This window comes from Cibotium barometz, chromosome 34, assembly GCF_041138505.1.
Source record: "Cibotium barometz isolate CiBa-2024 chromosome 34, ASM4113850v1, whole genome shotgun sequence".
Classification (NCBI taxonomy): Eukaryota; Viridiplantae; Streptophyta; class Polypodiopsida; order Cyatheales; family Cibotiaceae; genus Cibotium; species Cibotium barometz.
The window spans coordinates 49,539,684-49,566,795 of record NC_141079.1 but is presented as its reverse complement, the minus strand read 5'-3'; the positions used below and the strand labels follow the sequence as shown (position 1 = coordinate 49,566,795).

Genomic DNA, 27,112 nt, shown 5'->3' with positions numbered 1-27,112 from the left:
AAACTTTCAGATGAGACAAATCAGGTTTTCTGCCAGTAAACCTCTCCTCTGGAGTTACATCATGTATGGTTGTAGTTGGTGTCCTGTTCATGATGTAAACTACTGTAGAAATAGCCTCAGCCCAATAGCTATGCGGCATATTCTTCTCTTCCATCAATGCTCGTACAATCTCAGCAATGTGCCTGTTTTTTCGCTCAACAACTCCATTTTGCTGCGGAGTGTATCTACATGTGAATTGTCTCTGAATACCATTCTTTTTCAAAAATTCAGAGAACTCATTGTTGGAGAAGTACTCTCCCCCTCCATCTGACCTTAGGCACTTTACATATTTTCCTGTTTGCTTTTCAACCATAACTCTGAAATTCTGAAAGTGAGTGAACACCACACCCTTCTCCTTCATGAAGTATACCCACACTTTCCTTATGTGGTCATCAATAAATGTTACATAGTACCTGCAGCCTCCCATAGACATGGTCTTCGTAGGACCCCATACATCTGAATGCACAACATCTAGTGCATTTCTGCTCACATATCTGTTACGTGGAAATACATGATTTTTTTGCTTCCCAAATTGGCATGCTTCACATATTCTCTGCATACCTTCCACTTTAAATTTTGGCAGCCCTGTTACAATTCCTTTAGTCTGCATAGACTTCAATCTCTGCACATTCACATGTCCAATCCTTTTATGCCAAATGTCTGTGTCTACAACAATTCCTTGAACCATTTGCAAACATCGCAGCACTCACTTCAGGCATGTTTACATTCAACGTAAACATTCTGCTCACTCTGTTGCCTTTTGCAACCAACCTGCACTTATCTTTAAAGTCTTCAACATAACAACCATCAGGGTTAAACCGAACCTGCAAACCATGCTCAATCATCTGGCCAACTGAAACCAGATTCTTTGTTATGTTTGGTACATGAAAGTACATCTGCAAGGTACTTCACTTTGCCATCCTGCATAGACAATGGCACATCTCCAACATGGGCAATTGGATGAGCAGTGTCATCCCCTGTTTCCACAAAACCTGGTCTTTCCGGGTTTTTCATCTCCTTGAACCACTCCCCATGACTTGTCATGTGGTTTGAAGCACCTGAATCAACATACCATACATCATCTTTTTGTGCTGCTTCAACATTTTTAGACATGGCATTCATGACATGCTGCATAACAAACAACCTTTCATTATCCTCATTGTTTCTGCTCGAGGATGCATAGTTGTTTTGCTGCAATTTCCCATTTTGCATGTTGGCCTGCTTCTTATAACACTCTGCCTACACATGTCTAGGCTTACCACAATAAAAGCATCCACGTGTATCATTATACTGCCTTTGCCAATTTCCACGGCCTCTTTGACTCCCCCTGCCTCTGAATTGGCCTCTTCCACCTGCGTGTTGTTGTTATTATTGTGAATTCTGGGACTGTTGTTGTTGCTGCTGCTGGCCATAATTCTAATTACCTGTCCACCTCCTTGACCGCGTCCACGGCCTCCTCTACCTCGTCCTCTTCCTGTAAAATTGGGAATGTTTTTCCGAGTCTGAATAGACGTCTTGAACGCCTTGTATTGTGGCCCGAGACCACATAGACAGATTTCCACCTTATCATCATCATCTACTGAAATATCAATAGATGCAAGGGATTCCACAATACCCTTTATATTCAATGCATAGTCATTCACAGACATGCTCTTTTTCTCCACAGTATGAAGTTCATTCTTCAACTATATCTTACGTGCCTTGGTATTTGTTTCATAGAGCTTTACCAAGGTGTCCCACACCTCCTTGGGGGACTTTGTATCCTGAATGTGCCCAATCATGGTGTCCTGTATACTAATGGAGAGCCAATACATAACTTTCCTGGCTCCTTGGTTCCAGTCTTTAAACTCTTTCACATCTGCAGCAGTAGTTGGATTTATGTCCGGTATCTCTGGTGCCTCTTCATGCTCACCTTCTATGTAGTCCCAATAGCCCTTTCCCATTAGGAAATTCGTCAACCTGAACCTCCAAGCATGGAAGTTATTCTTATCAAGCTTCTCAGCCACAATCTGGGTTATGCCATCATTTGACATCTTGCCAGACACACAATTTTACTAGAAACACACTCTGGTTTGTCCTGCACAAACTGCTATATTTTCTGCAGCGGTACTGTAGTACACTCAAATGTCACAACCAGTGACCTCAATGTGCATACATATACCCAATGGCAACTGTTGACCTCTTTGCAGCACACACAGTGTCTGCACAGCCAATCTGTCTTCCTGTAGTTCTATACCTGTACAATAGTTGTCGTGCTATGCACAACAAGTGTGGTTGGTGGTCAGGATTAAGGATGGCTCGTAATTTCCTTTTCCACCTAAGGAACACCTTTTCAAAGTGCATCTTCCTCTCGGGGGGGTCACTATATGTAAATCCTCTATATCATGTGCGTTCAAGGCCTATTTAAAAAGTCCCTTATCTGTGAATTTTTTAGTGAATATAATGTATCCTTTCCTATTCAAATCTGTAAATTTTTTTAAAAATACAATAAATAAATCCCCTCTGTAAATATATTTCTGTAAGTTTTAAATATTTAAAATTTCCTTCTGTTGAACCCACGTGATACTTACATATTTATACGAGTGACCCCCCCGAGATCTTCCTAAAATCTTTCAAAGCATCCACAATACTCACCTAGAGTCGCGTGTTGATCTCTCATGCATGCCTGCTATGCGGGTGAGTTCTCCTCTAACTTTATGTAGAGTTGTAGCATGTACTACGTCAATTAGAGCTAATACAAATGGTGATGTATCCATGTGAAGAATGCTCTATTTGAAGAAGGAATCTAGGTGTCCCTCATTGGAAACTCTCCACCCACTAATATATCCACAAGCCTACATTTCTTGCATTGTGAACAAAATTTATGTGTCTTACTACATATTAAAAAAATTTAATACGTTGAGAGAAAATGTTTGATCTTCCTCTATTCATGATCTTCCTCTCTATTTGGAATTTTCACATGAGCGATCTATGCCAGCTTCAAAGTAGTGAATCGACTAGCCTTGTCACCCCAACCCTAGTAAGAGATCACCTTCTTGAAGAATTCTTTATCGTAGTTAGGGTTGGTTGTTTGCACCAGCTCATGTCCTCTCTTCATAAATAGCACCTCTGTCTCCTTGAGGGCATCTTTGTAATCATTTTTGAACATGTCTGCATTTTGATTATACTCTCTACTCCCTCGCTCAGGCAAGCCACCAATATTTTGTTGGTATGTGGCATCAAAATCAGACTACAATACATTCCTATTTTAGAAACAACATCCATGTAAATCAAAATATTGTGTTTTTGAGGCACACACATACCTTGGAAACTAGTTAAGAGAGGAGGGTCATGGTAAGCTTTAGCCATTTAGATATTTTAGGCCCCCAATGCATTAAAGCTTTCTCTATCCATACATAATTCTCGTTTGCTAAACTTTGACAACAAAAAATGTGGATAAGCTAGCCCCACATGCTACATCATGAATATGTCATGTGCTATTGCGTTTGGCACATGAATGCTAGTCACGAGATGTGTTTCAACATCTCTTCCATTCTATCCCCCTTTTTTGAAAATAAGTATAATAAATATTTAAAAAAAATAAAAAAACAATTGCAATTCATATACACATGAGAAAATGTCATTATATTGTATATATATTCTCCGTTCCTAAAAATTTGCATTGAGTGGCTTTTATAAAAACTAATTGAGTTAAATTATCTTCATCTTGAAGATCATCCTTACCATACTCTTCCTCTCCATCACCACCATAAAATGTGTATCACCACCTTCTTTAGCATTATCTTCCTACATTCAAAAATGAAACATTGCAAAAAAGTTAGTGCTAAAAAACTTCGGTGATAATTGAAATTCAAGTTCAAAGAATAGAATTGACTACTCACAAAGTCATAGTTCCCTGAGCTCGTTGGATATCGGCATCAGTGAGACCACGCGCCCATTATTTCACCCACTCCCAATTCTCGACTTCCCTACTGTTGTGATTCTTATGGTACCTATTCTCCTGAGCATTTCGGTCATGACCTGCTACCCTTCCCTACAAAAAATTACAACATGCTTAAGATAATTAAATTCATGAGTAGAAATGAACTAAACTTTTGTGATGCATATGAAAGAAGAAACTTAGCAAGCCAAGTTGTCTTTTCTATAGAACCATACTTTGTCGCACCATACTTTTGCAACTAACTCACATGCGCCACTTTTTGTTGAGGGTATTGAGTACCCTCCCTAGCTTCTTCCTTTGCATTCTTCCACTCCTTAACTGAGTAATTCATGAGTATTTGTTTTCCTTCTTTAGTGCACCTCCTTACCTGGGTAAGGAGGTGATGCATAAGAAAGAAGAAACTTAGCAAGACAAGTTGTCTTTTCTATAGAACCATACTTTGTCGCACCATACTTTTGCAACTAACTCACATGCGCCACTTTTTGTTGAGGGTATTGAGTACCCTCCCTAGCTTCTTCCTTTGCATTCTTCCACTCGTTAACTGAGTAATTCATGAGTATTTATTTTCCTTCTTTATTTCCTTACCCAAGACCTTCTATTGTTCAATAACTTAATGATGCGATCCCTAACCCATTGGTCAAAAAAATGTGTGTGTTGGATTTGGGAGACACTTGTGCATGCATTGCACCACATACATGAATTATTTATCCTTTTTCTCCCCCCATGATTTGAAAGTATCTTTATAGGTTTGGTTAACTACTTGGCACAAGTTATAATGTCATGACAATGGAATTAGTGGGAGCCTAAAGAGCTCGATTGTTCTAGGCAAGGCACGGGTGGGGTTTAGGGGAGCCAAAAATGATCAGACTCTAGGGTGATCGGGCACTAATAAGAGTGGTTGGGCAAATGTGAAGGAAAACTAGCCAATAAAAGAATGGGATCCAAGGATAGAAGGTCGGGTGTCTTTTTTGGTTGTGATTGGGTGGAGTAGACAAGCTCTTAGAAACCCTTGTGGTGGTGGTGACGTCGTGCAGCTAAGGAGGCTACCTCAACATTGGTATTAGAGCACATCGTTCCAATGCCTCCGCATCCCAATGCTGCACCTTGTGGATAAAACAACCAATTAGCCACGTTTCAATGAGCACAGCAACACCGTATATACTGGGGGTCGTCACAAGAAATTTGCATGCCCAGCTTATTGCTACAGAGCTGATATCGCCCAACTCGGTGACCTTGCAACTCTATGCCCAGGTTGTTGCAAGATCAGGGTGTCCAGTTTTGTCCAGTTTATGCTGGAGCAGGACAATGCTTGGAGAGAAAATTGGGGGGGGGGGAGGTACTTCAAATGAGATCAAGAAACTAATAGAAAATATACATGCACTTAAACTAACCCAGTATACCTTAAATTAATATAAATTAGTCTAATTAATAAAAAATATGATGAAATGATAGAAAATTTATCTTTCCATACTTATTGTGATCCAAATTTTTTTCATAGATGCATTATTACAAGCACACTAGTCCCTACCCTATTTAGGAAAATTTACCATGGTTTTCCTAGAGGATATCCTGATCTACAGTCGTACCAAAGAAAGAACATTTCGAACACTTATGGCAAGTATTTGAGTTACTTATGAAGCATTCACTTTATGCCAAAGAGCGTAAATGTGAATTATTCGTAAAAGAAATTCAATAATTAGGCCACATAATCTCGGAAGATGGCATTCATATGGATCCAACAAAAGTTGAAGCCATATTGAAATGGCCACATCCCACAAACTTAGAAGAATTACAAATTTTTCTTGGTTTGTCTGGATTCTATAGAAAGTATGTTTGAGATTATGTTAAGATAGATGTTCCCATGAGACGGATCAGCTTAAAGGAAAGGGAAAGACCTTTAGGGAGATTCCCATTAAAGAAGCTTTGAAGGTAAGCTTTGAAGGTAGCTATAGCTACAACTCCTATTCTCCAAGTTGTCGATCCGAATCAACCCTTTGTGGTAGAGATAGATGCTAGTAATGATGCAGTAGGAGAATTCCTCTTACAACGGGGGAAACCTATTGTATTTAAAATTAAAAAGTTGACAGATCTCAACAAAATCATGCAACTTATGAAAGGGAGTTATATGCTATAATTCATGCCTTAAAGAAGTAGAGGCATTATTTATATGGTGCCATATTTGAGATAGTCTTTGATCTGATTCATGAAAGTATCAAATGGCTATCTAGTCTCAAAAAGAGTTGAAAGGACTCAAAGCTTGATGGATAGAGTTGCTCCAAGAGTTTGACTTTCAATTGGGATATAGAAAAGGATGTTACAATGTGGTAGCTGATTCATTGAGTTTCATGCCCATGGTTAACAAGTTGAGTTTTACTCAAATTAAGAGTGATTTTTTGCAATCACTTAAGGGGAAGTGCGTTGATGACCCATATTATGCCCACGTGTGGAGTGTCATAAAGAAGAGGGATCCCTTGACTACAAATAAAGATAGCCCCATTCACGAGACAGACACTTCCACTAGCAGTAAGGCTTGAGAGATGTCTCAAGGAGACGTGTCATTTACGAGTGATGAACAAAATCGCTGGAAGAATTTTTCCATCAATAACGCTTACTTACTTTACAAAGGTAGAGTATGTATACCTTTGGACTCAGACATTGGGCATTGTATTTTATCTAAATGTCATGATAGTCCGAGTGCTGGTCATCTTGGAATACGAAAGACATATGCACTGGTTAAGATACAATTTATTGGTCTGTCTTAAGTAAGGACATCCAAGACTATGTCTTGAATTGCCAAAAGTGCCAGGTCAATAAAGCAAAACTCCTAAAGGTAGGTGGTTTACTAAGTCCACTAGAGATCCCGAATGGCAAGTGGTTGAGTATCTCAATGGACTTTATAGTTGGACTACCTAAAACAAACAGAGGCTACAACTCGGTTTGGGATGTCATAGATAGGTTGACAAAAATGTGTCTGTTTATTTTCGACAAAGACGACAATGACTACACCTGAGTTAGTAAGGCTATTCATTGAAAATATCTATCAACTATATGGCTTACCTGTGCCGATATAGTTAGTGATAGAGATACAAAGTTTAGTAGTCATTTCTGGCATGTTGTGTTCAAGATATTGGACACCATGCTAAGTATGAGTATACCTAATCATCCTCAAAGCGATGGATATGATAAGTATAAAGACATGCTACGAGCATATGTAAGCGAAAAGAAAACCAATTGGGAAGATTATTTATCTATATTGGAAATTGCTTATAATAGTGCCAAACATTCAACAATGGGATTTGGTCCATTTATGTTGATGTATGGTTTTTAGCCACCACGAGCTCTAGTGGCCGTTGGACTCGAGAAAGAAAAGATACAAAAGGTTAAATATTTTCTTCAAGATCTCTAGGAGATGACGAAAATTGCCAAGCTCGAGCTCAGCCTAAGAGCTTCACCCTTGCATGTGTAGAGCTTCTCGTTCTTACACATCTCTTCCACTCGTGTCACACCGATTTCCAATGGGTGGTGCAACCACTCCTCACAAAGGTTGGAATGAAATTCTCATATGAAGTCGATTACTATGCTATGCCTAACCCTCAAGAAAGAGGGAAGAGAATGGAAGAAGGAGAAGATGAAGTGATTAGTGCAAAGCATATCCCAAACTAATCCTAATCACATCCACAATGCTAAATTAGAGTTTCAAGAGAGATTGGACACAACATTGGACATAACACTTAACTCTATTACATGAATGGGGAAAGTGATTACAAATATAAGAAGACGTTTCTCATGCCCACCTGAGAGTAAGTGATTCAAGGCACTCATGACCAAATGTAAGGATTTTATAAGTGTGTGGTCTTTCTAGCCAAGTTTCTCATGTTATGACCTTGACATAAATGTCTTGGGAGCATCTTAAGAGCACTTACAACAATCAAGAATTACATCATAACTAAATACACTCATTAAGGTGTGTGGATTTTGTCAGTAAAGAACAATGCTGAATCGGAAGTGGTAACATGTCAGTTTGACAGTCGGGGGTGTCTAGCTTGGTTAGCTAGATGCAACTTCCTTGTATTGTTGATTATCTTGTGCTTGAGAGTTTTCCAACTCTACCACATGAAAATTTGATGGAATCATTACTTCAACCTTGTAGATTGGCACTTCTTCATTCTCTTGCTCCTTTTGCATTAAGTGGACTACCCTATGTCTCCATTCCTATCTTAGGGCTTGAGCTTGACATGAATGACTTGGGAGCATCATAAGAGCACCTACAATCAAGAATTATTGTGGATTTTGTTGGTAAAAAACATTGTTGAATTGGAAGTGGTAACATGGCGGTTTGACAATCACGGGTGTCTAGCTTGGGTTAGCTAGATGCAGCTTCCTTGTATTGTTGATTAGGCTGTGCTTGAGAGATTTACAACTCTACCACATGAAAATTTAATCAAATCATTGCTTTAACCTTGCAAATTGGTACCTCTCCACTGTCTTGCTCCTTTTGCATTAATTGGACTACACTGTGTCTCCATTCCTATCTTAGGGCTTGAGCTTGTAAGCTTGGGGCATCGTCACAATTGATTTTTTGATATCTCGCTTGCTATCTTTCTCCATGGGAGGCTATGATTCAAATGGAAATTTTTGTTGCACAGCTCTTGCTTTTGGCACCCAACAACACACTTGTGGGATCCCTTGGTTTTTGGGCCTCAAGTACAACCTTTGCTGGACATCTTTTCACTGTCCATAGCCTACAAGGACACCTCTTTTTCTCCATCTTAATTTGTGGGGCAATAGAAACTCTAAAATATTGTTCTTGGCCAATTTCAACTCCAGTTACTAACAATGCCAAAATTTTGTCAACTCAATTGTTATGGATGCGTAAATGTCTTTCCCAAGGCTTGTGACCACTAGTTGCATGAGTGACTAGTTAGGTGAGATGTGAGGTGGTAAGGCCTAAGGAGACCCGTTGGATCTACTCATTCTTCCCTCTTCTAGTTGTTATACCTAAAAGAGATAGCATTAGATTCAAAGGGCTAATACCAACACTATGATTCTACTTACCCTATTCTATGGGTTTGCTTTCACTCCTTGTTCCTACCTACTATAATTGATGGCTAGTCAAATCTAAGCTAGCGTCTTTCAACACAAGTGTTCAATGTCTAGGAAAGTTTGGGATGCAAATTCATGATGGCATCTAATAGTACATTAACTTATTTAAATGAAACTCTAAGCTAAAAATGACTTTCTATGGTTATGCTCTTGGTTTTTGATCATTGGGCATTGTAAAGTCATCTTTGGTCTCAATATCTTTGGTCGATGTAGACGGCCAATCCACCTCTTAGTATTGGCGGTAAATTGATGAAGTCTCCTATTCAAACTAAGTTGGAAAGGGACATAACTATGGTTGCATGATGCATCTTCAAAGCAATAGTAGTTAGTTATATGTTGTTAGTGCACACGATGAGAGACTCACTCTCCTCCACTACATGTGAACGTAAATTCACTATTACTCACACATGGATGTGGAATGTCCCTTACATGTGCACTTATCTATCTATCTATATATATATATCTCTCTCTCTTTTTTTTGCAGATGGATATATTTGAACCTACACACATATGGATATGGAATGTCCATTTTGTTATAACACCTGCAAAATCACTACTCCAAAAGAATGTTGGCATGCATGAGGACACCAATATGACTGATGAAATTTGATAAGCGCTCATCGAGATGAGTAGTGGGTTAAAATGGGATTTTATAGTTCCAGACTATACTTCCCAAAGTAGCCAATGGAAAGGCTCAAGGTGGCCCATGACTGCTGGGGCGGTGCTGCCAAGGCCAAAGTGAAATTAGGGGGGCAATGAGATTAAGGCGCATAATTAAGGTGCATGCAGGAGCTTAGCGCGTATGATTGTATGGAGATTTGATGCACCAGAGGAGTGAGCAGATGGCATGCTGGTCGAGAGGAGTGTGCACGAGAAGCTCAAGCTACGAGCTACCGCGCGTACCCTGCACGTGCTGGCGCGTGTGCCGAAAGCTGGCCTCCTCACGTTTCACCCCCGTTGACGACCTCGCTGCACATGCTGCGCTCACATGCCGCACAGAACAGTACAGCTTCTATCAGAGCATCACGCACAGATAGAACCGGCCAACTTTCATCCATGGAAAGCTGTGAGAAGCCTGCAAAAATTTGCGTACTCGATGCTACACTTCCACATAGTGGTTGCCGTTGAGTGTAACTTTTTCTTTTCTTTTTTTGTCAAAAAGAGGATGCTTTTTTATGTAAGAAAACGAAGGAAATGATTCTCTTTGAAAACAGTGTGCTACAGTAGGAAAAAAAAAAGCAGAAATTATCATTACCAAACCTGTAAACTGCACAGTCAACGTTTATTATATAATTACCTTAATAAAAATAGATTTGGTAGTCAACTGTTGGCCATTAATGTATGGGAATTAAGCACAAAGCTATATAAAGAGAGCTCATTAAGTAAGGGAGCTGCAGTAGCTGCAAGAGCACCTAGTAAGATGGAGAGGCAGCTTCTTCTCACCATAGCCAGGCATGGCTTGCTTTCCATCATCTGTGCAGCAAGCCTCATGTGGGCGCTGTATTGGATCATGTCCTCTGAGCCCAATAATGACCCCAAGTACCTTGATCGGCTTGAGGGCCGCATGCACTCCAGGTTCTTCCGCACTGATGGCTACTATGGTAGTCGTCATCACCTTGTAATCGTTATTAATTATCATAACATTCTTAATACTTAATCCTGGGTTCCTATAACCTGCTATATCTAACTTAATTTATTTCCATTGAATTTTATGCTATATCTAACTTAATTTATTTCCATTGATTAAAATTCAAGGCCCTTGGTTGTTAAAAGGCCATGGACTCTGGAGTTACAATGGTCGAAGCGATGGTTAATTATCAATATACTGACGCATTTCTAGTTAATCGCCCTTAATTACAAGGAAGTAATATGTCGTTAGAAATTAGTAATCTTAGATTAAATTGCTTTATGATGTAGCCGTAGGGCCATTTTCTAGTTCAACATTGTTAGCTACAAAATCCAGATACAAGATGGTAGCTGCATGGGATCATTAACATGGGTGTCCCATATTATCAATCACGTGCTACTAAATCAGCTCTTATTGGAAAGATGACCATGCACGTCGTGTTAAATTATTGATTTGCAGTTGGATTGACTGATTAATAATGCGTAATCTGGTTGCTTCCCACACTTTTGCAGGGTCCGTTTTGATCTACCAGACAACCCCATTCATAATTGTGGCCCTGCTTAGCTTTGCAGTGATTGAGCTGAGAAAGAAAAGCAAGTAAGCCAGCTGCTTTTGACGCTTAAAAAACCAACTTCCCTGTGTTAATTTGCTCTTACAGGATAATGATTAAGTCTAATCGGTGGATTTACTCGTCGTGATAATGTGCTCAGTAAGAGGATTAGCTAGATAATTCAAAAGGATGTGGGGGTACTGACCAACTTGGAGTGGTTAGGATTTCTAAATATTGGGTCAATAATACTTTTTGTGGGTGGTTTAATAATACAGCTGCACTTAATTATGGTGGGTGCTTTAATAATATTGGATCAATAGCACTTAATTTTGGGTGCTGTAATACTGTACTTACAGGACGGTAGCTACAACTAAGGAGGATACCACCCTGCACAGGCCGACTCGCCCGAGCATCACGACCTACCCATTGGTGGTAAAAAGCCCATTAATGGGAGTGTTGACGGCTGCAGACGTGCTTTTCATCCTGGGCATCCTCTTCCTGGTCACGTATAGCTTTGGCAGAATGACCTACTTGGGCTTCAAAGAAATCGAGGAGAGATTCAAGACAGAACCACCCGAAATCTTCGAAACATCTCTGTAAGATCAGATCCGAGGCGATCATACTCCTTAATTACCTCACTAATTATAGTACCGAAATCGAGCACCCTTCTCAATGCTTTAATTTGAGATCTTGATGATGATTATACTCCTCTCAATGCTTTTTGTGATCATGATAATAATTATTGTGCTTTGCTGCATGTCAGAGACGATCACACTCCTCTCAGCGCTTTTTGTGATCGTGACAAAGAAAGATTATTTCGCTCTAAATCATAATTAATTCGGTTTCAGTGAGAATTAACCACATAGTTTGTTCTTTGGAGACAATCATACTCATTAATTACCTCACTAATCATACAACCGCAAGATCGAACACTCCTCAATGTTTTTTGTGATTGTGAGAATAATTATTTCGCCCTGAAGCATATTAATTAGTTCGGTTTCAGTGAGAATTAACTGTCTAAAATTGTGCTTTGTTGCATGTCAACAGGCAAGTAGCCAAGGTGGCCTACGCTGCCTACTACATGGGTCGATCTGCCATGATTCCATTCTGTCTACTTTGGATCCCGGTGTCAAGGGGTTCCCCGTTCTTGCGACTGATCAAAATGCCATTTGAGCATGCTGTCAAGTACCACGTATGGTTATCCGTGCTGACGCTCGCCCTTCTAACCGTCCATGGCATCGGCTACATAATATACTATGCTGCCTCTCATACGGCCAAGGAGGTAATTAATATGCATGTGCATACATAAAACACTCTTATCATATATACAAGCATGTGCCCATGTCATTAAGCACTTCGACGAGTGTAATTAATATGCATGTGCATATATAAAACACTCTATCATATATACAAGCATGTGCCCATGTCATTAACACTTCAACGAGTGTACTTCAAGGTGTAAGGAAAGGCCATTGGGAGGCCGACCCATGGCCTTTCCTTACACCATGACGTTGACAACCAGGCCAATGGAATTTTCCCCCATCAGCAGGTTGGAAATCATTCTGCACAGATGTTGATAGCCCAGCAAATCATGTTATTCCACATCAGCAAGCTGCAGAATTTAAATAGATGTTGATAGCTATGTATATGAGATTTGGATTCCCTGAAATAAAGTGTCCTGATTTAATGAATGAGATCTTCCTTCCCACGACCCATGACCATGACGGCCCGACACGGTCCCTGGACCGGCTAATCATTGCATTGCGGGATAATTTTGGCACTCTGTTATACTCCTTCCTGTCCTATCCTTGATGTGGTTCAAGCCTCTTCTGACTGTATTTTGTTATGGTTTTGGCTGTCCATGATAGATTGTTGGATGGGAAGTAGAAGGGGAGGCATGCTCAGTAGTCGCGGGGGTCGTAGCCTTGATAGCTGGATTAGTGATGTGGGCAACTTCCCTTTCATTTTTCCGGAGGAGATGGTATGAGTTGTTCTTTGGGCTGCATCATCTCTACATCGTCTTTTTCCTCTTTTGGCTCTACCATGTCATGTGGACCATTCACTTCTTCATCATACCATGCCTGCTCTTCTTCATCGATCGCTTCCTGCGCATGCTACAATCTCGACAATCTGTTGATGTGCTCTCGGCCAAGGTCTTGGAGTCAGGCTCACTAGAGCTAAGGATTGCAAGGAACAGTACCCAAGGTAACATACCTAATAGTGCCATAATAACATCATACACTCCATGATTCAATGCTTTCTCAACCCTCCCCTCCCTTTACACAGTGCTTTTTCTTGTGTTATCATGGTGGAATGACAAAAGGACTAGTATACCATGCACTCAGCAGCTGGTACCTTCGATTTCCGAGCCTGTCAAGGCTGATGAAGCTACAGTGGCACTTCTTTAGTGTGACATCAACGGCCATGGATGAAAAAGAAGAGCTCTCTATTGTGATTAAGCCTCTTGGAAAGTGGACGACAAGTTTAAAAGACCAACTGTTGAAGTCCGCCCAAGCACATGGAACCACCCCTGGGTGCCCTTTCTCGTTCAAGGCAGGGGTTGAGGGCCCTTATGGAGATGAATCAGACTTCTTCTTGAAGTACTTTCTCTCTCTCTCAGTCACACACACACACACACACACACACACACACACACGCAATGCATGCATGTATACACAAATTACTCTTAATCATTATATTATATAGCACAATCCCAAGCACGCACGCATCAGTAACAATCATGGAATTCTTGACCATTTTTCAGGTATAATGTACTGATACTAGTTGGTGGTGGTATTGGGGTCACTCCCCTTCTTGCTATCCTGCGCGATGTCTTGCATAGACAGAGACGCGGACTTAGAGATTTGCCATCTTCGATCCAACTCTATCATTGTGTGAGAAAGCCAGAGGAGCTTTGTGTTCTGAACAGCATAGATCCCAATGACATAGAGCCTGAATATGAAACACGTGGATTGGACCTGCGTGTCTTTGCTTATATCACTTCCACTTCTCTTGTAGACTACAGCAATATGGCAGGTATAATGAATATAGAATCAAATACCCATCAAAGGCTTGACCTTGCCACATTTGGAGGCTCTACTTGGAAACCCTCAAATGAGTTTGGAAGTGAATTATTATCCCCCATAAGTGGGCCTACCCCTCAAGGAATATCATGCATTAGCACTAAAGGTAAATCAATTTGGGTAGCATCTACTATCCTTGCATCCATGGTGGGATTCTATATCCTATGGGGTCTCTCCAATGTCTTCATCATCAAAAACTATGATGCTCACTTTACCAACTACAACCGAGCACATTTAGTGGTAGCAAGCATGGTTTTGGGCACCACCATATTTGGAGGCATAATTGTTTCACTTTGGTGGTTTCACTCGAAGCATCAAAGATCTTGTCCTATGGTTGATTCAAGAAAAATTGGTATTGCAAATAGCTCACCCAGTAATTCCCAACAAGAGCTTCAGGAAATCACCACAAAAGATGAGGAGAATGTGGCTGGCTCCCCATGGAATGGAAGCTTGCACCTTCGTTGTAGGCCTCGTTGGACAGGTATCATTCCTCTCTTAGTTCCCACATTACATAAAATGAGTAATCATACCTATCAATGAAATGAGTAATCGATATGCATATCAATGTCTTTTGATTGCACTACTTTTAGCCTAGGCATGACTGTTTTTTATCGGTCCATTTTATCATATATAATGCACAAGTACTTATGAGGATACATCTCACAATACATTCACATAGTACACATTTCTACAATTACACTATTTTAGCCTAGGTGTGACTATTTTTTATTGGTCCATTTTACAAATATAATTCACAAGTACTTATGAGGATACATCTCACAATACATTCACATAGTACACATTTCTACAATTGAGTTGTTGAACCGTATATATTGTCTGCTCTCTTTCATTAAATCATTTCTTTTAGTTTGACACTTTGTGGCTATAAGCTATAGCTTAATTGTAGTACATAGGTTACATTTAGAGCATTTACTAGTTTGAGCTATGCTCACATAATTGAACTCTATATTCCAAATCTAGGATTGAATGTAGATGCATACATTTCCTTCAATGTCATATTAGCTCTTGCAAAATGCCAACCTACATATCTAGAATCACCGGGTTTGAGGGGAAAAGAGAGGCGGATGGGGTCATGATGGACCAAACTTTAAACCTAGAACTTATTACACTTAAAGTTTTAGCTTCATAAAAAATAAACTTTCTAGTCACCACCATAATAGTTGTTGAATTTGAACATGAAGATGGTGATCCTTAGTATCTAGGCTTAATAAAAAATTTCACGCTTTCACTTAGATTTTGGTTTTACAAAGATACACAATCTAACACTTGCAACTCTAAATTGTTAGAGGTTGTACACACACATATGTTTTGCAACAATAGATATCATAACTAACTGCATGTTTTTTCTATAGAAATATTTGATGGTTTGAATAATGAGTACCAAGGACAAAACATTGGAGTGTTGGTTTCTGGCTCATCAAGCATGCAAGAGGATATTGCTCATGAGTGTCAAAGGCACACTAAATTATATGACAAAGCAACTTCTTCAAATGTCTTCCACTATCACACTGTCAGCTTTGACCTTTGAAAGATACTAGATTAAAATCTTCATACTTGCAAAGTTTGTTTTGTGAAAAAAGTCGAGTATGTATGTATGATAAATACATAGTTGTACTTTTAACTAATAACATTGACTTAGCGTTATGTCAATGATAAACATTCCATAAAATTTAGTATTGAGAATTCAATACCTTTTGCAAACAAAAATATTGTTAATGCTTATAGTCTAATTTTTCAAACATGGTAGGATGCCTATTATACATCAGCAAGTCAATAGCTCCTCCAATGTAGATGATCCATTTTTGTAAATAAATATTGTCAATACTCCTTCAATGTAGATCATTTTTGTTAATACTTATAATCTAATTTTACAAACATGGTAAGATGCCTCATTATACATCAACATGTCAATTTTATGCTCGATAATTTTATACTACATTAACCATATCCTAGGAAATCAAATACATGTGATATGCAAAAGTATGAGTGTCTAATAACTTAAACAAGAGTCTATCCCTATAAACCTTTTCAAAAATAGCACCCATGTGAACCATTTTGATTAGGTTAATAGCCCATAATGTGAGTCCATGTATATAGAATATGCCAAACCGGTTGCCTTAGGGTTTTAAAGTGTTTCAAAATATCAATAAGGCCTCATACTAATGTAAATAAGGGTGGGCCACTTAAATCTTCTTATATATAATTGAGGTTTTTCCTCACACAATAATGGAAACTTTATTTATGCCAAATGTTCTTTATGGAATAGGCAAGGAATAAAATCTAATTCAACTCTTATTTTTCTTACATATTCTTGTGAGTATGGGTGTGTAAAAAATATGGTTTTAATGAAGAGAAATCTTTAACAACAAAACAATCAAATCATCCTTTCACTCATGAGAGATCTCAACACATGCACTTATGAAAGCAACTAGAGGTTAGATCCCCTTAAGGCTATACGCACCATAGATTGATGCCTCTTTCTTCACACATCAATCAATGTTAGCCCAATCAATGCAATTTGGTTGCCGCTCTCTGCAGGCATAATTAAAAACTAGGAACACTCAGCTTCACCTAAAGTTTAAATAACATTATGCATAAACACATCCAAGCATTCTCAATGAGGAACACTACAAAGGATAAGGGCTATGGTTGCAAGCACAACTATGCCCGTAAAAAATCAAAAGAGAAATTAAAAAAATTGCTATGCACAGGCAGTAATGTAGCTAGATGCACATCTTGGTGCTTGCCACCATGAGCACAGCTAGCATCACACATCCAGTTTTGGTTGCACAAATGGTCATGTGTATGGGCATGCATGTGGCCATGCATGGCAGTGAATATAGTTGTGCATGTGGTCGTGCCTGTGTATGTTGCCTGTGTATGTAATGAAAAAATAAAGAGCTCGCCTTGAGACAGCACCATGTAGCCTACAAGGAGAGATATTTGGTTTCCTATTTTTGCATGTCCTACTACCATGCACAAAATTTCTATAACGAAGTGCCCAACACTAGCATATCCATCCCAGCTACTAGTCTAAAAAAGCACGCAACATAGCTAAAGTAGATACATACTTGCAAATAAACAAGACACTTGAAATAAAATTGTGTGTATTTATGAAACTATTTAGTACAAAATTCATCGCCTATAAAAATATACATGGCAAAATGTAAAGGGACTGGGCCAAGGCTAGGTCGTTGTCCTCATTATCTTGCATTTCTCCTCCTTATATTATGGATCTTCTTGGTCTTCTTGCACATCGATGTATCAAAAATGAATACACACCTTGCATTAATGTAAATACAATTCCACTAGCACTATAACAGGTCGGGGGCATAGCAACATTTTCTAGTAGCATTGAGGCCTTCGAGATGTTGGGGCTTTTTGTCACTGTTGCGCTCATAATGTTGTTCAATAGGCGAAATTTTGTTCTTGGGAAATGAAAATAGTAACGCTATTTCGACGTTGTTCTCGTTGCTCATCAGTAGTGAAATTTTGCTACAAGGCATCAATAATAGTAGGGAAATTTCAATGCTACACTATAATTTTGCTGTTGGGGTAGGAAAAATAACAGTGGAATAACGCTGCTATATATTATAAAAATTTCCAGAGAGTTATTGAAGATTGATATTAGGTTATGCATATCACATATATAGAGAAAATGATGATAGTTTTAAAAAAACATCCTTTAGAGCCCTTAAAGGCATGTTTAAAAAGCAAAAAAGGATATAGTTAAAAACTTTTGAAGAGAAATAATTACATAAACAATGTCAAGATTATGAATCCATCTCATCTTATAATAGATCCATTTGTGTCACGTCATTAATCTCTGTATCTAATGGAAGCTCAATTCCAATATGGGGTTCTATATCAATATCACTATCATTATTCAATTTAAAGCATTGTCATGTGATCAATAGGTGACTCATCATCTTCTTCAGATTGATGTTCCTCGTGCTCTTGATCGGCCTCCTCTAAATTGTTTTCTTCATTTTCATTATCATCTTCTTCCAATGAGTCTATTTGAGGTAGTACTTGTACCTCATCCAAAGATTCAGCTTCAACATGCTCTTCTCTTGTGATCACCTCTCCATTTTTTGATGCCATCGATATTGCCACTTCTGAATCCATTCTATATTGATTACATTTGGGAGAGGTTCTAAGCTGGGCAAAAATAGCAAGTGTCTATTTGATCTTCTAAAAGATCTTCTCTCATCCTTTTGTCTATTGATTGCATCCTTGTATCTCCGAATCCATTTCTCCATATGATAGGACTATTTAGAATGCAGAATATATTCACCTTTTGGCATAATGCTTCATCCATTGTTCGTTGCCTTCCTTTTCCTTGTAGCACTTTAGAAATTAGTCGATCATCCTCCTCATTGCTCCATAATCTTGGCATGGAAGGATCTATTCAGGAGAGTTGTTTTGAGATATATACAAGAGATTCTTGCATCAACCATCCCTCTGCCATACTTTCTTCTGGCCTTGCTCTTTGTCTCACAAAGTCCTTTAAGGTTTTCATGAACCTTTTAAGGAAAACATTCATCAAACCTGAACAACACCACAAAGTGCCACTTCATCAACCAAATGCACCACAAGATGCAATTGGCTACTAAGAATTGTTCTAGGAAAGTTTTCCTCTATCATACACACTGCCTCAATAGCATTGAGACGAGCCATCTCAATGGATTTAGGATATATTTCCTTTAAGGATATGTACCTACATACATAGCAATCATGTATTATTTATTATACATAACTTGTGATTGTATGAGAATAAGATATTAAATATAATTTAGATAGTTAATTCAAGAGAAGATTCATACCTCACCAAGCTTCCCATTTTGTAAATAACCTCTCTCACCTTCTTGTCTCCTCGACCAACTATAGCTATTGGAAGAATAAACTATGCATAGAAAAAAATGAAAGTTAGTATATGAGCCTACAAATTATATACCATAAAGAGAAAATGATTAAAAGAATATTTGAATACGTGTAATATCTTGTGCTAATCATATGTCTTGAGGCCATATAATTGTACCTCTCTTTTCTTTTTGTTCTTTCTGAAGGAACCCTTCAATGAATGCATTACTTCTGTTGGTGTACAAAAAGAGGTGATCACACTTTTCACCTTATTGTTCTCCTTCTTGGTTAATATCCATGGTGCCTTTGGTATGATCACGTTACCACTCTCATCTACAATTGGCCATGAACTTTGAAGGTATCCAATATTTTGTAAGTCATCCTTTACACCCATGTATCTCTTTTACAAATATAATGGTCCCAAATATTTGTTGCCACATTCTTGAAGATATGCGTGGGGTCTAAGAGATGATTGATCTTGAACCTCACACCAATATGGAAGTCAAAAGATGACTGAGTATCATGACATCCCATCAGGTGTGGTGGATTTTATGCCTCAAATCAATCTCTATCTCTCATCACAAGTAGTGAGACATCATGTGGCACATACTTGGGATGTGAAGGAGGGAGAAATCGATGATGTCTGTCATACACTACCTTCTTTAGTATAGAGGGTCTTTCCGAAATAAGTGATGGTCCAAAAATAGGACATGCATGATGTCCAAAGGTTGCCAAACCTATTATAAAATTGTGATGATTGAGAGGTAGAGTAAGACAAGTTTAAAGTTAGAAAGTTCAAGTATGTACTCTAAGAACTTGGGATAGTCATGTATCGTCCAAAGAAAAACTCCTTTCACCTCCATATCATGCCTATTTATTGGCCTTGAGACATCATCCACTTTCAAACCTCACCATAGTGCCTCAAGATCTTCAATTAAAGGCTCAAGGTACACATCCATGTTCGCCACCTTATACTTTCCTAGTACAAGGAGAGCAAGCATGATATGACCTTTCTTGATTGCCACCCATGGAGAGAGGTTGTAATTCACCAATACAATAGGCTAAGTAGACCATGATGTGCATGAAGCAGTGGAGTCAGAGAGAAAGATTCAGGAGGTTCAGAGGCACTACGAAGAAGGATAGAGATTACATTGTGGATATAGAATTGGGGAGGAAGGAGAGAGATGTATTAAAGAATCTAAAGAAGATAGAGAGGAGAGAAGCTACATGTACCACTAAATTGAATGGAAAGAAAATGGAGTTACTACTTAATCTGAGAGAGCTAGAAAGGAAGTCCGTTACCATAGGACACACACTTGGAAATAGAGATTATAGCAAAAAAGAGAGAGGAAGGAGAATGACACTGGAAGGTTGCACACTTAACCACCTTCCATACTTGAACATGTACTCAATTCCCATGAGTGCAAGCTGGCACCTGACTAAACAAACGCTTGATTTGGTCAGCCAAACAAGCGCGAAGGTGTTACTATAACACATTATAGACACCTGGATGACCTAACTAAACCATCATTAGTAGGAATACAAGGGGACCACACTACAACAAAAAGAGGGGTTAGCAAGGGATTATAGTGTAGTTGTTATAAAAGGATCTGGAAAAATTTTAGGGTGTACGTCGCTATAAGTGCCACTATTTTTCCGAGGCTATAGCTGCCGCTATATCCCACGTTATAATCGCTGCTATATCCCATGCTATAAATGTCGTTATTTTTGTCGCTCAGCAGCGCTATCAAAAACATCAGCATCGCTATTTCCGCCACTCATCAACGGTGCTCATAAAAAAATCAGTATTATTATTTTCTCTGCTTAGCGATGCTGATAAAAAATGATAGCGTCGCTATTTCCGCGGCTCAGTGATGCTGTGAATTTTTTTAGGAGCCCAATCTGACCCCAAAACAATTTAATTCAATATATTGAAGACAGTTCTAATTTGTACAAATAGACATATAAAAATACATTTGAAACATAGTCTCTCCCAAATTCTTATTTGTATTAAATCCCAAATGCCATAAAAAGCAAGTTACATCCAAATACCATAACAGGAGAGCTACAACGAGTATGGAGTTACATAACATAAAACACAATAGGCCGGTCTCTACTCATCCTCCTCCTCCTCCTCCTCGAAACATCTCTGTAAGATCAAATTATAGGCGATTATACTCATTTATTACCTCACTAATTATACCAAAATCAAACATTCGTCTCTCAATGCCTTTTGAGATCGTGAGATAATGATTATACTCCTCTCAATGCTTTTTGTGATCATGATAATGATTATTGTGCTTTGCTGCATGTCAGTGTGTAGAGAAAAGGGTTGTTATCCTTTATCTTAATTAACATTGTTGATTGATTATCACAAAGCGTGTAAACTTGTGAGAGAGTTGAAATCTATTTCATTCGATTGCATGATCTGAAAGGTGGTTACATTTATCATTGAGGGTGCGTGTCCCTTCGCACCACGCGTCTGTCCATATTTGGGTGGACATTGGGCATTATATCCAACACTCCCCCTTAATGCCAAATCTCGGCATTGAGATTATTTTATTGCTAATTCCTAGAACGAGAAAATAGATTCACCCTCGGTTTACTGCGGTGATTCCCAAATATCTATACTATACTATATGCTATATTGGATTGATTACATTATGCCAATGCATTATCCTGGATTTAGGAGATTCTTCATGAGATAGAATAGCATAAGCTCGGATGTGTGTTGCACATGAGCTTTGGGGTTTTAGGCCAGCCTCTATTTCAGACACAGAGAAGATTTTTAGCGTATCTTGGCCTTGCAACTGGAAGTGCTTAGAGGATGCGTCTCGTAGACATTTAACTGCATCATGAGCGTCAATTTTTGCTGCATCTGGGTCGTGTGAATTTTCAGCTTCCAATTCTGTATATTTAGGGTTAATCATGCTCCTAATTTGGGGGGCTTGTTTGCCACCTTGGATTGCTTGGGGACGCTCAGAGGAATCCGCCACCATGGGTAGACCTTGGCAATCACCTTTGTAGTGCTCAGAGGATGCTTGCGCATCTTGGCTTCTTTTGTGGGCCGCCTCAGAGGACGCAACTGCATCTTGGCCTTTCTCTTTGCCTGTGTAGAACCAGAGAGAGGATCTTTGCTCCTGTTTTTTCATTAATTTTAGGCGTTGGCCTCCCAGGATACTTTTGAGTAATTAAGACACTGACTCATAGATACCATGTAGAGAAAAGGGTTGTCATCCTTTATCTTAATTAACATTGTTGATTGACTATTATACAGTGTGTAGAGAGGTGAGAGAGAGTTGAAATTTGTTTCATTCGATTTCATGATTTGAAAGACGGTTAGATGACTTTGTCATTGTCCTTGAGAAATTTTGGCATCAGTGGAGGACACTTTATGGGGGGGACATGATAGCCTGTATAGTTTTTCTCCAAGTGGGACTATGGTGGCCTACACTCCTTGGAGATACAACTATCAAACATTGTAATGAATGTTTTCCATGATCCAAGGAAAGGATTGTATGCCCCTGGTAACCCCTGTATTTTTGGAACAACCATTTGTAAAAATGTGCTTAGACTTTATGGGTCCCATTATCAGGGAACCTAGGTAAGCTTCATCTCATAATCACCTCTGATTACTATAAGAAAAACACAATAGTGGAAGAAAAATCTTCACAATATAAAGCATTGAATAGCAGAAAGAAATGGAGAGTAAATAATATTACTACTTATAATCTTTGATTACAAGCTTGATTACAAATTCATGATTATTTTTCCACCCCTATAAATAGTATTATTGATGGAAAAACTTAATTATAAATGATGGTTGTCTACCCACCCATGTGCTCTATGTAAGGATCTTTGATTGCTCAAGACTCTAGAGATAGAGGATGTCTTGCGTCGTACAAGAACACTTGAACATAATGAGCTTGATGATAAAAAAAGGTTACTGAAGTAGTTTATGTATAGTATCGAGGTTGCTAAAGTAGTCTATGTATAGTACCGAGGATTGGCATAGATGTAGGCTAACCATGTCCGACAAACCTACAACATTGTTATTTAAAATGACCAATTAATTATATCCTCTAATGGGGATCATATGAGGTCATATAGACTCTTAAACAAGCCCCACAACATGAGAATAGTGTGTCCTTGTTTTGATGTCTAGCGCTCACAAATGCAGTCACATAGATTGCACAAGCATGCATTCTATTTGGGAAAGTGCTAAGTCCATATAAAATGTCTCCTAACTATTTGGGAAAGTGCTAAGTCCATATAAAATGTCTCCTAACTATTAAAATTACAGCAGTGTGATGAGCTATGGTGGATCAAATGCTAGAATCAACATCATTAACAAAGAGATTAGATAATAATTAAGATATAATTAGTGAGCAATTAACTAATAGCTTAATGTAGGCATGGATAATCAAAAAACCAGCAAGTTCTCATTAGGCCAATGCCTCAATTTATAGAGTTTACATCCAAGCATCTAATCCCACTGATTTCTCCTTGATTCACTCCACCTCTTGATTCTCTCCACCTCTCCCAGAATATCTCCACACTTTCTAAATCTTCTCATGCTACCCTTTATTCTCTCCCAGTAGATTCTTCTCATCTTTTCACAGGTTCTCTCACATTTACAAATTCTCTTTTATAGCCTCTAGCCAAGGGCTTGTTCCCGCACACACCCTATTCACTTGTATATTTCAACACCTCCCCTCAAGTGAATAATCCTAGAACACCTCGACCCTATACCAAGTTTCCCTCTTACTTGATAGTCCGCGACCAGTGCCTAGCACACCTCCCCTCAAGTGAACAATCCTAGCACACCTGGACCCTATACCAAGTTTCCCTCTTACTTGATAATCCACGACCAGTGCCTCAAGTCCCTAAACTCATAGTCCTTGACACTCTCTCTCTCTATGTGTCCAAGGCTACTATAAGTGCCCGTGACCTTGACTAAAGTGCTCACACATACATCTACCACATGGCCTACATCATCGGTGGCTCAGAGGTGGTTTTACTCTGTTGGGGTAGGTTACATTGGGTTGTGGGGTTTCTCTCTCTCTCTCTCTCTGAGATTTTCACATGGCTCCTCACTCTTTGGAGCCTCACATCTTCTCTTGTCTTCAGTCTTCTTGTTGTGGCAGCTTCTCTTCACGCGTCCGTGTCTTCCTCTTCTTTTAGTCTTCTTGTTGGGAGCTTCTCTTTACGCGTCCGTGTCTTCCTCTTCTTTCAGTCTTCTTGTTGTGGCAGCTTCTCTTCACGCGTCCATGTCTTCCTTCAATGCTTCCTCTAGCTTTTCTTCTTGGTGTGGATCTTCCTCTTGGAAAGAGATGTATGCCTTGATCTTTTGAGTTAGTGGGTAAACCTAGAGTGGCTGGGTTAGCTCATTTTCTGATATTTTTATCATTATGAGTTTTCTCATTATTGAGGATCATTAACACTTTGGCTATCATATTGTTTGTTGAAAATTCCCATGCCATCATATCCAAAAATGCTCCGATGGTGACCAAACTTTGCGAGCATGTGGGGGGGACCCGCCCCCACATGCTCACAAAGTTTTATCCCCATCGGAGCATGTTTGGGTTAGCAATTAGTGCCCAGTGCGAATTTCTCAAGTCTCTTGGTGCTTGAGAGGCCATGGAAAATCCCACTCTTCCCCATACCATCATACCCAAACATGCTCCGATGGTGACCAAACTTTGTAAGCATGTGGGGGGGGAACCCACCCCCACATGCTTGCAAAGTTTGGGGGTATGATGGTATGGGGAGGAAGAGCGGGATTTTCTATGGCCTCTCAAGCACCAAGAGACTTGAAAAATCCACACTAGGCACTAATTGCTAACCTAAATATGTTTCGATGCTGACCAAACTTTGCAAGTATATGGAGTGGTCCCCCTCACATGCTTGCAAAGTTTGGTCACCATCAGAGCATGTTTGGGTATAATGGTATGGGGAAGAGCGGGATTTTCCATGGCCTCTCAAGCACCAAGAGACTTGAAAAATTTACACTGGGCGCTAATTGCTAACCCAAACATGCTCGGATGGTGACCAAACTTTGCAAGCATGTGGGGGTGGGTCCACCCCACATTCTTGCAAAGTTTGGTCACCATCAGAGCATGTTTGAGTATGATGGTATGGGGAAGAGCGGGATTTTCCATTGCCTCTCAAGAAAACAAGACTTGAAAAATCCGCACTGGGTGCTAATTGCTAACCCAAACATGCTCCAATGGTGTGACCAAACTTTGCAAGCATGTGGGGGTGGGTCCCCCCCACATGCTTGCAAAGTTTTGTTACCATCGAAGCATGTTTGGGTACGATGGTATGGGGAAAAGCGGGATTTTCCATGGCCTCTCAAGTACCAAGAGACCTGAAAAATCTGCATTGGGCGCTAATTGCTAACTTAAACGTGCTTTGTTGGTGACCAAACTTTGCAAGCATGTGGGGGGACCCGCTCCCACATGCTTACAAAGTTTTGTCCCCATCGGAGAGCATGTTTGGGTATGATGGTATGGGGAAGAGCAGGATTCTCCACAGTCTCTCAAGCACCAAGAGACTTGAAAAATCCGCACTGGGCACTGATTGCTAACCCAAACATGCTTTAATGGTGACCAAACTTTGCAAGCATGTGGAGGTGGGTCCCGCCCACATGCTTGCAAAGTTTCGCCACCATTGGAGCATGTTTGGTTATGATGGTATGGGGAAGAGTGGGATTTTCCATGGCCTCTCAAGCACCAAGAGACTTGAAAAATCTGCATTGGGCGCTAATTGCTAGCCCAAACATGCTCCGATGGTGACCAAACTTTGTGAGCATGTAGGAGGGCCCACCCCCACATGCTCGCAAAGTTTTGTCATCACTATCGGAGCATGTTTGGGTACGATGGCATGGGGATTTTCAACAAACAATATGATAGCCAAAATGTTAAAAAATCAAATAACCATGAACATCAACTAAAATGTAATGATCCTCAATAATGCAAAAACTCATAATGATACAAACATCAACTAAGTACATTAGAATGTGAGCTAACACAGCTACTCTGGGTTTAGCCACCACTAACTCAATAGATCAAGGCATAATGAAAATGAGCTACCCCAGCTAGTCTGAGGTTAGTCATTGCCAATAAATCTAAGTACAATGTAAGTGAGCTAACCCAACTAGTCTGAGCTTAGTCACTATTAACGGAAACCCAATCAATATTGTCATCTCTAACTGGTGGTCGATGTGTGCGTTGAGGCTACTATGCACGTCGAGGAGGCTCTGCCAGCTCTGCAGGGGTTGTCGAATATCTGCGGGGAGGTCTGCCTCAAAGGTAGGATCATAAACTGGTGCTGGTGTACTCAGGAGCTCACGAGTCCCATAAGCTACTATAGTCCACTCCCTCTCTCTACGTCGTGCTACTGTAAGACGTCTCTATCTCTAAACCCAAAATCTATAATCGGCAATGATACATGCCTGCCACTTTGCGCATGTAAGCTCCTCTCTGCTGTAAGGACACGCTGCTCATGACAAGCAACACTGCTGCTAGCACCATCACTCGAGGTGCCACTAGGCCCAACACCACACACACGCTCATGTGTTGTGAGCTAGCTCTTGTAAAGGACCCCCTGGTATGCATCAAACTCGTGTGCACTCTACTCAATCTCTAGAGGCACCTCAGGCTCCTGATCTCTGTCTCATCGACGGTGTCGAGTCCTAAGTTAGTAGAGCTGAGGTAAAATCAAGTGGCCTGCCAGTCCTAGCATCTACTCGAGTGAGGCCTGGGTGAAGATCATCAATGCCCAAAACTCTGTATGTCGCTAGGTCAACGCGTGCGTGGTAAGAGGGACATGCCGAGAAGCATACTAGCTCCTGGGTGATGATGCAAGACAAATGGAAAAAATGT

At 39.7% G+C, this 27,112-nt stretch overlaps 1 protein-coding gene across 1 annotated transcript; it reads left to right on the top strand.

The window, feature by feature from the left end:
* The first annotated feature begins 10,311 nt into the window (after positions 1-10,311).
* On the top strand, positions 10,312-16,070 carry LOC147619142 (ferric reduction oxidase 6-like). The gene is made up of 8 exons (XM_086774325.1): positions 10,312-10,683; positions 11,222-11,306; positions 11,616-11,855; positions 12,307-12,541; positions 13,128-13,464; positions 13,583-13,859; positions 14,024-14,823; positions 15,716-16,070. Exons 1-8 carry the CDS (start codon positions 10,503-10,505, stop codon positions 15,889-15,891), a joined length of 2,331 nt encoding a protein of 776 aa, XP_086630451.1. The 5' UTR covers positions 10,312-10,502; the 3' UTR covers positions 15,892-16,070.
* Positions 16,071-27,112: the final 11,042 nt, after the last annotated feature.

Excerpts from the sequence above, each read along its gene's own strand:
- LOC147619142 (XM_086774325.1), top strand. The coding sequence starts at position 10,503 with ATGGAGAGGCAGCTTCTTCTCACCATAGCCAGGCATGGCTTGCTTTCC. Across the intron at positions 10,684-11,221 it reads CCGCACTGATGGCTACTATG|GGTCCGTTTTGATCTACCAG; the intron begins GTAGTCGTCATC and ends ACACTTTTGCAG. Across the intron at positions 13,465-13,582 it reads TGCAAGGAACAGTACCCAAG|GACTAGTATACCATGCACTC; the intron begins GTAACATACCTA and ends GAATGACAAAAG.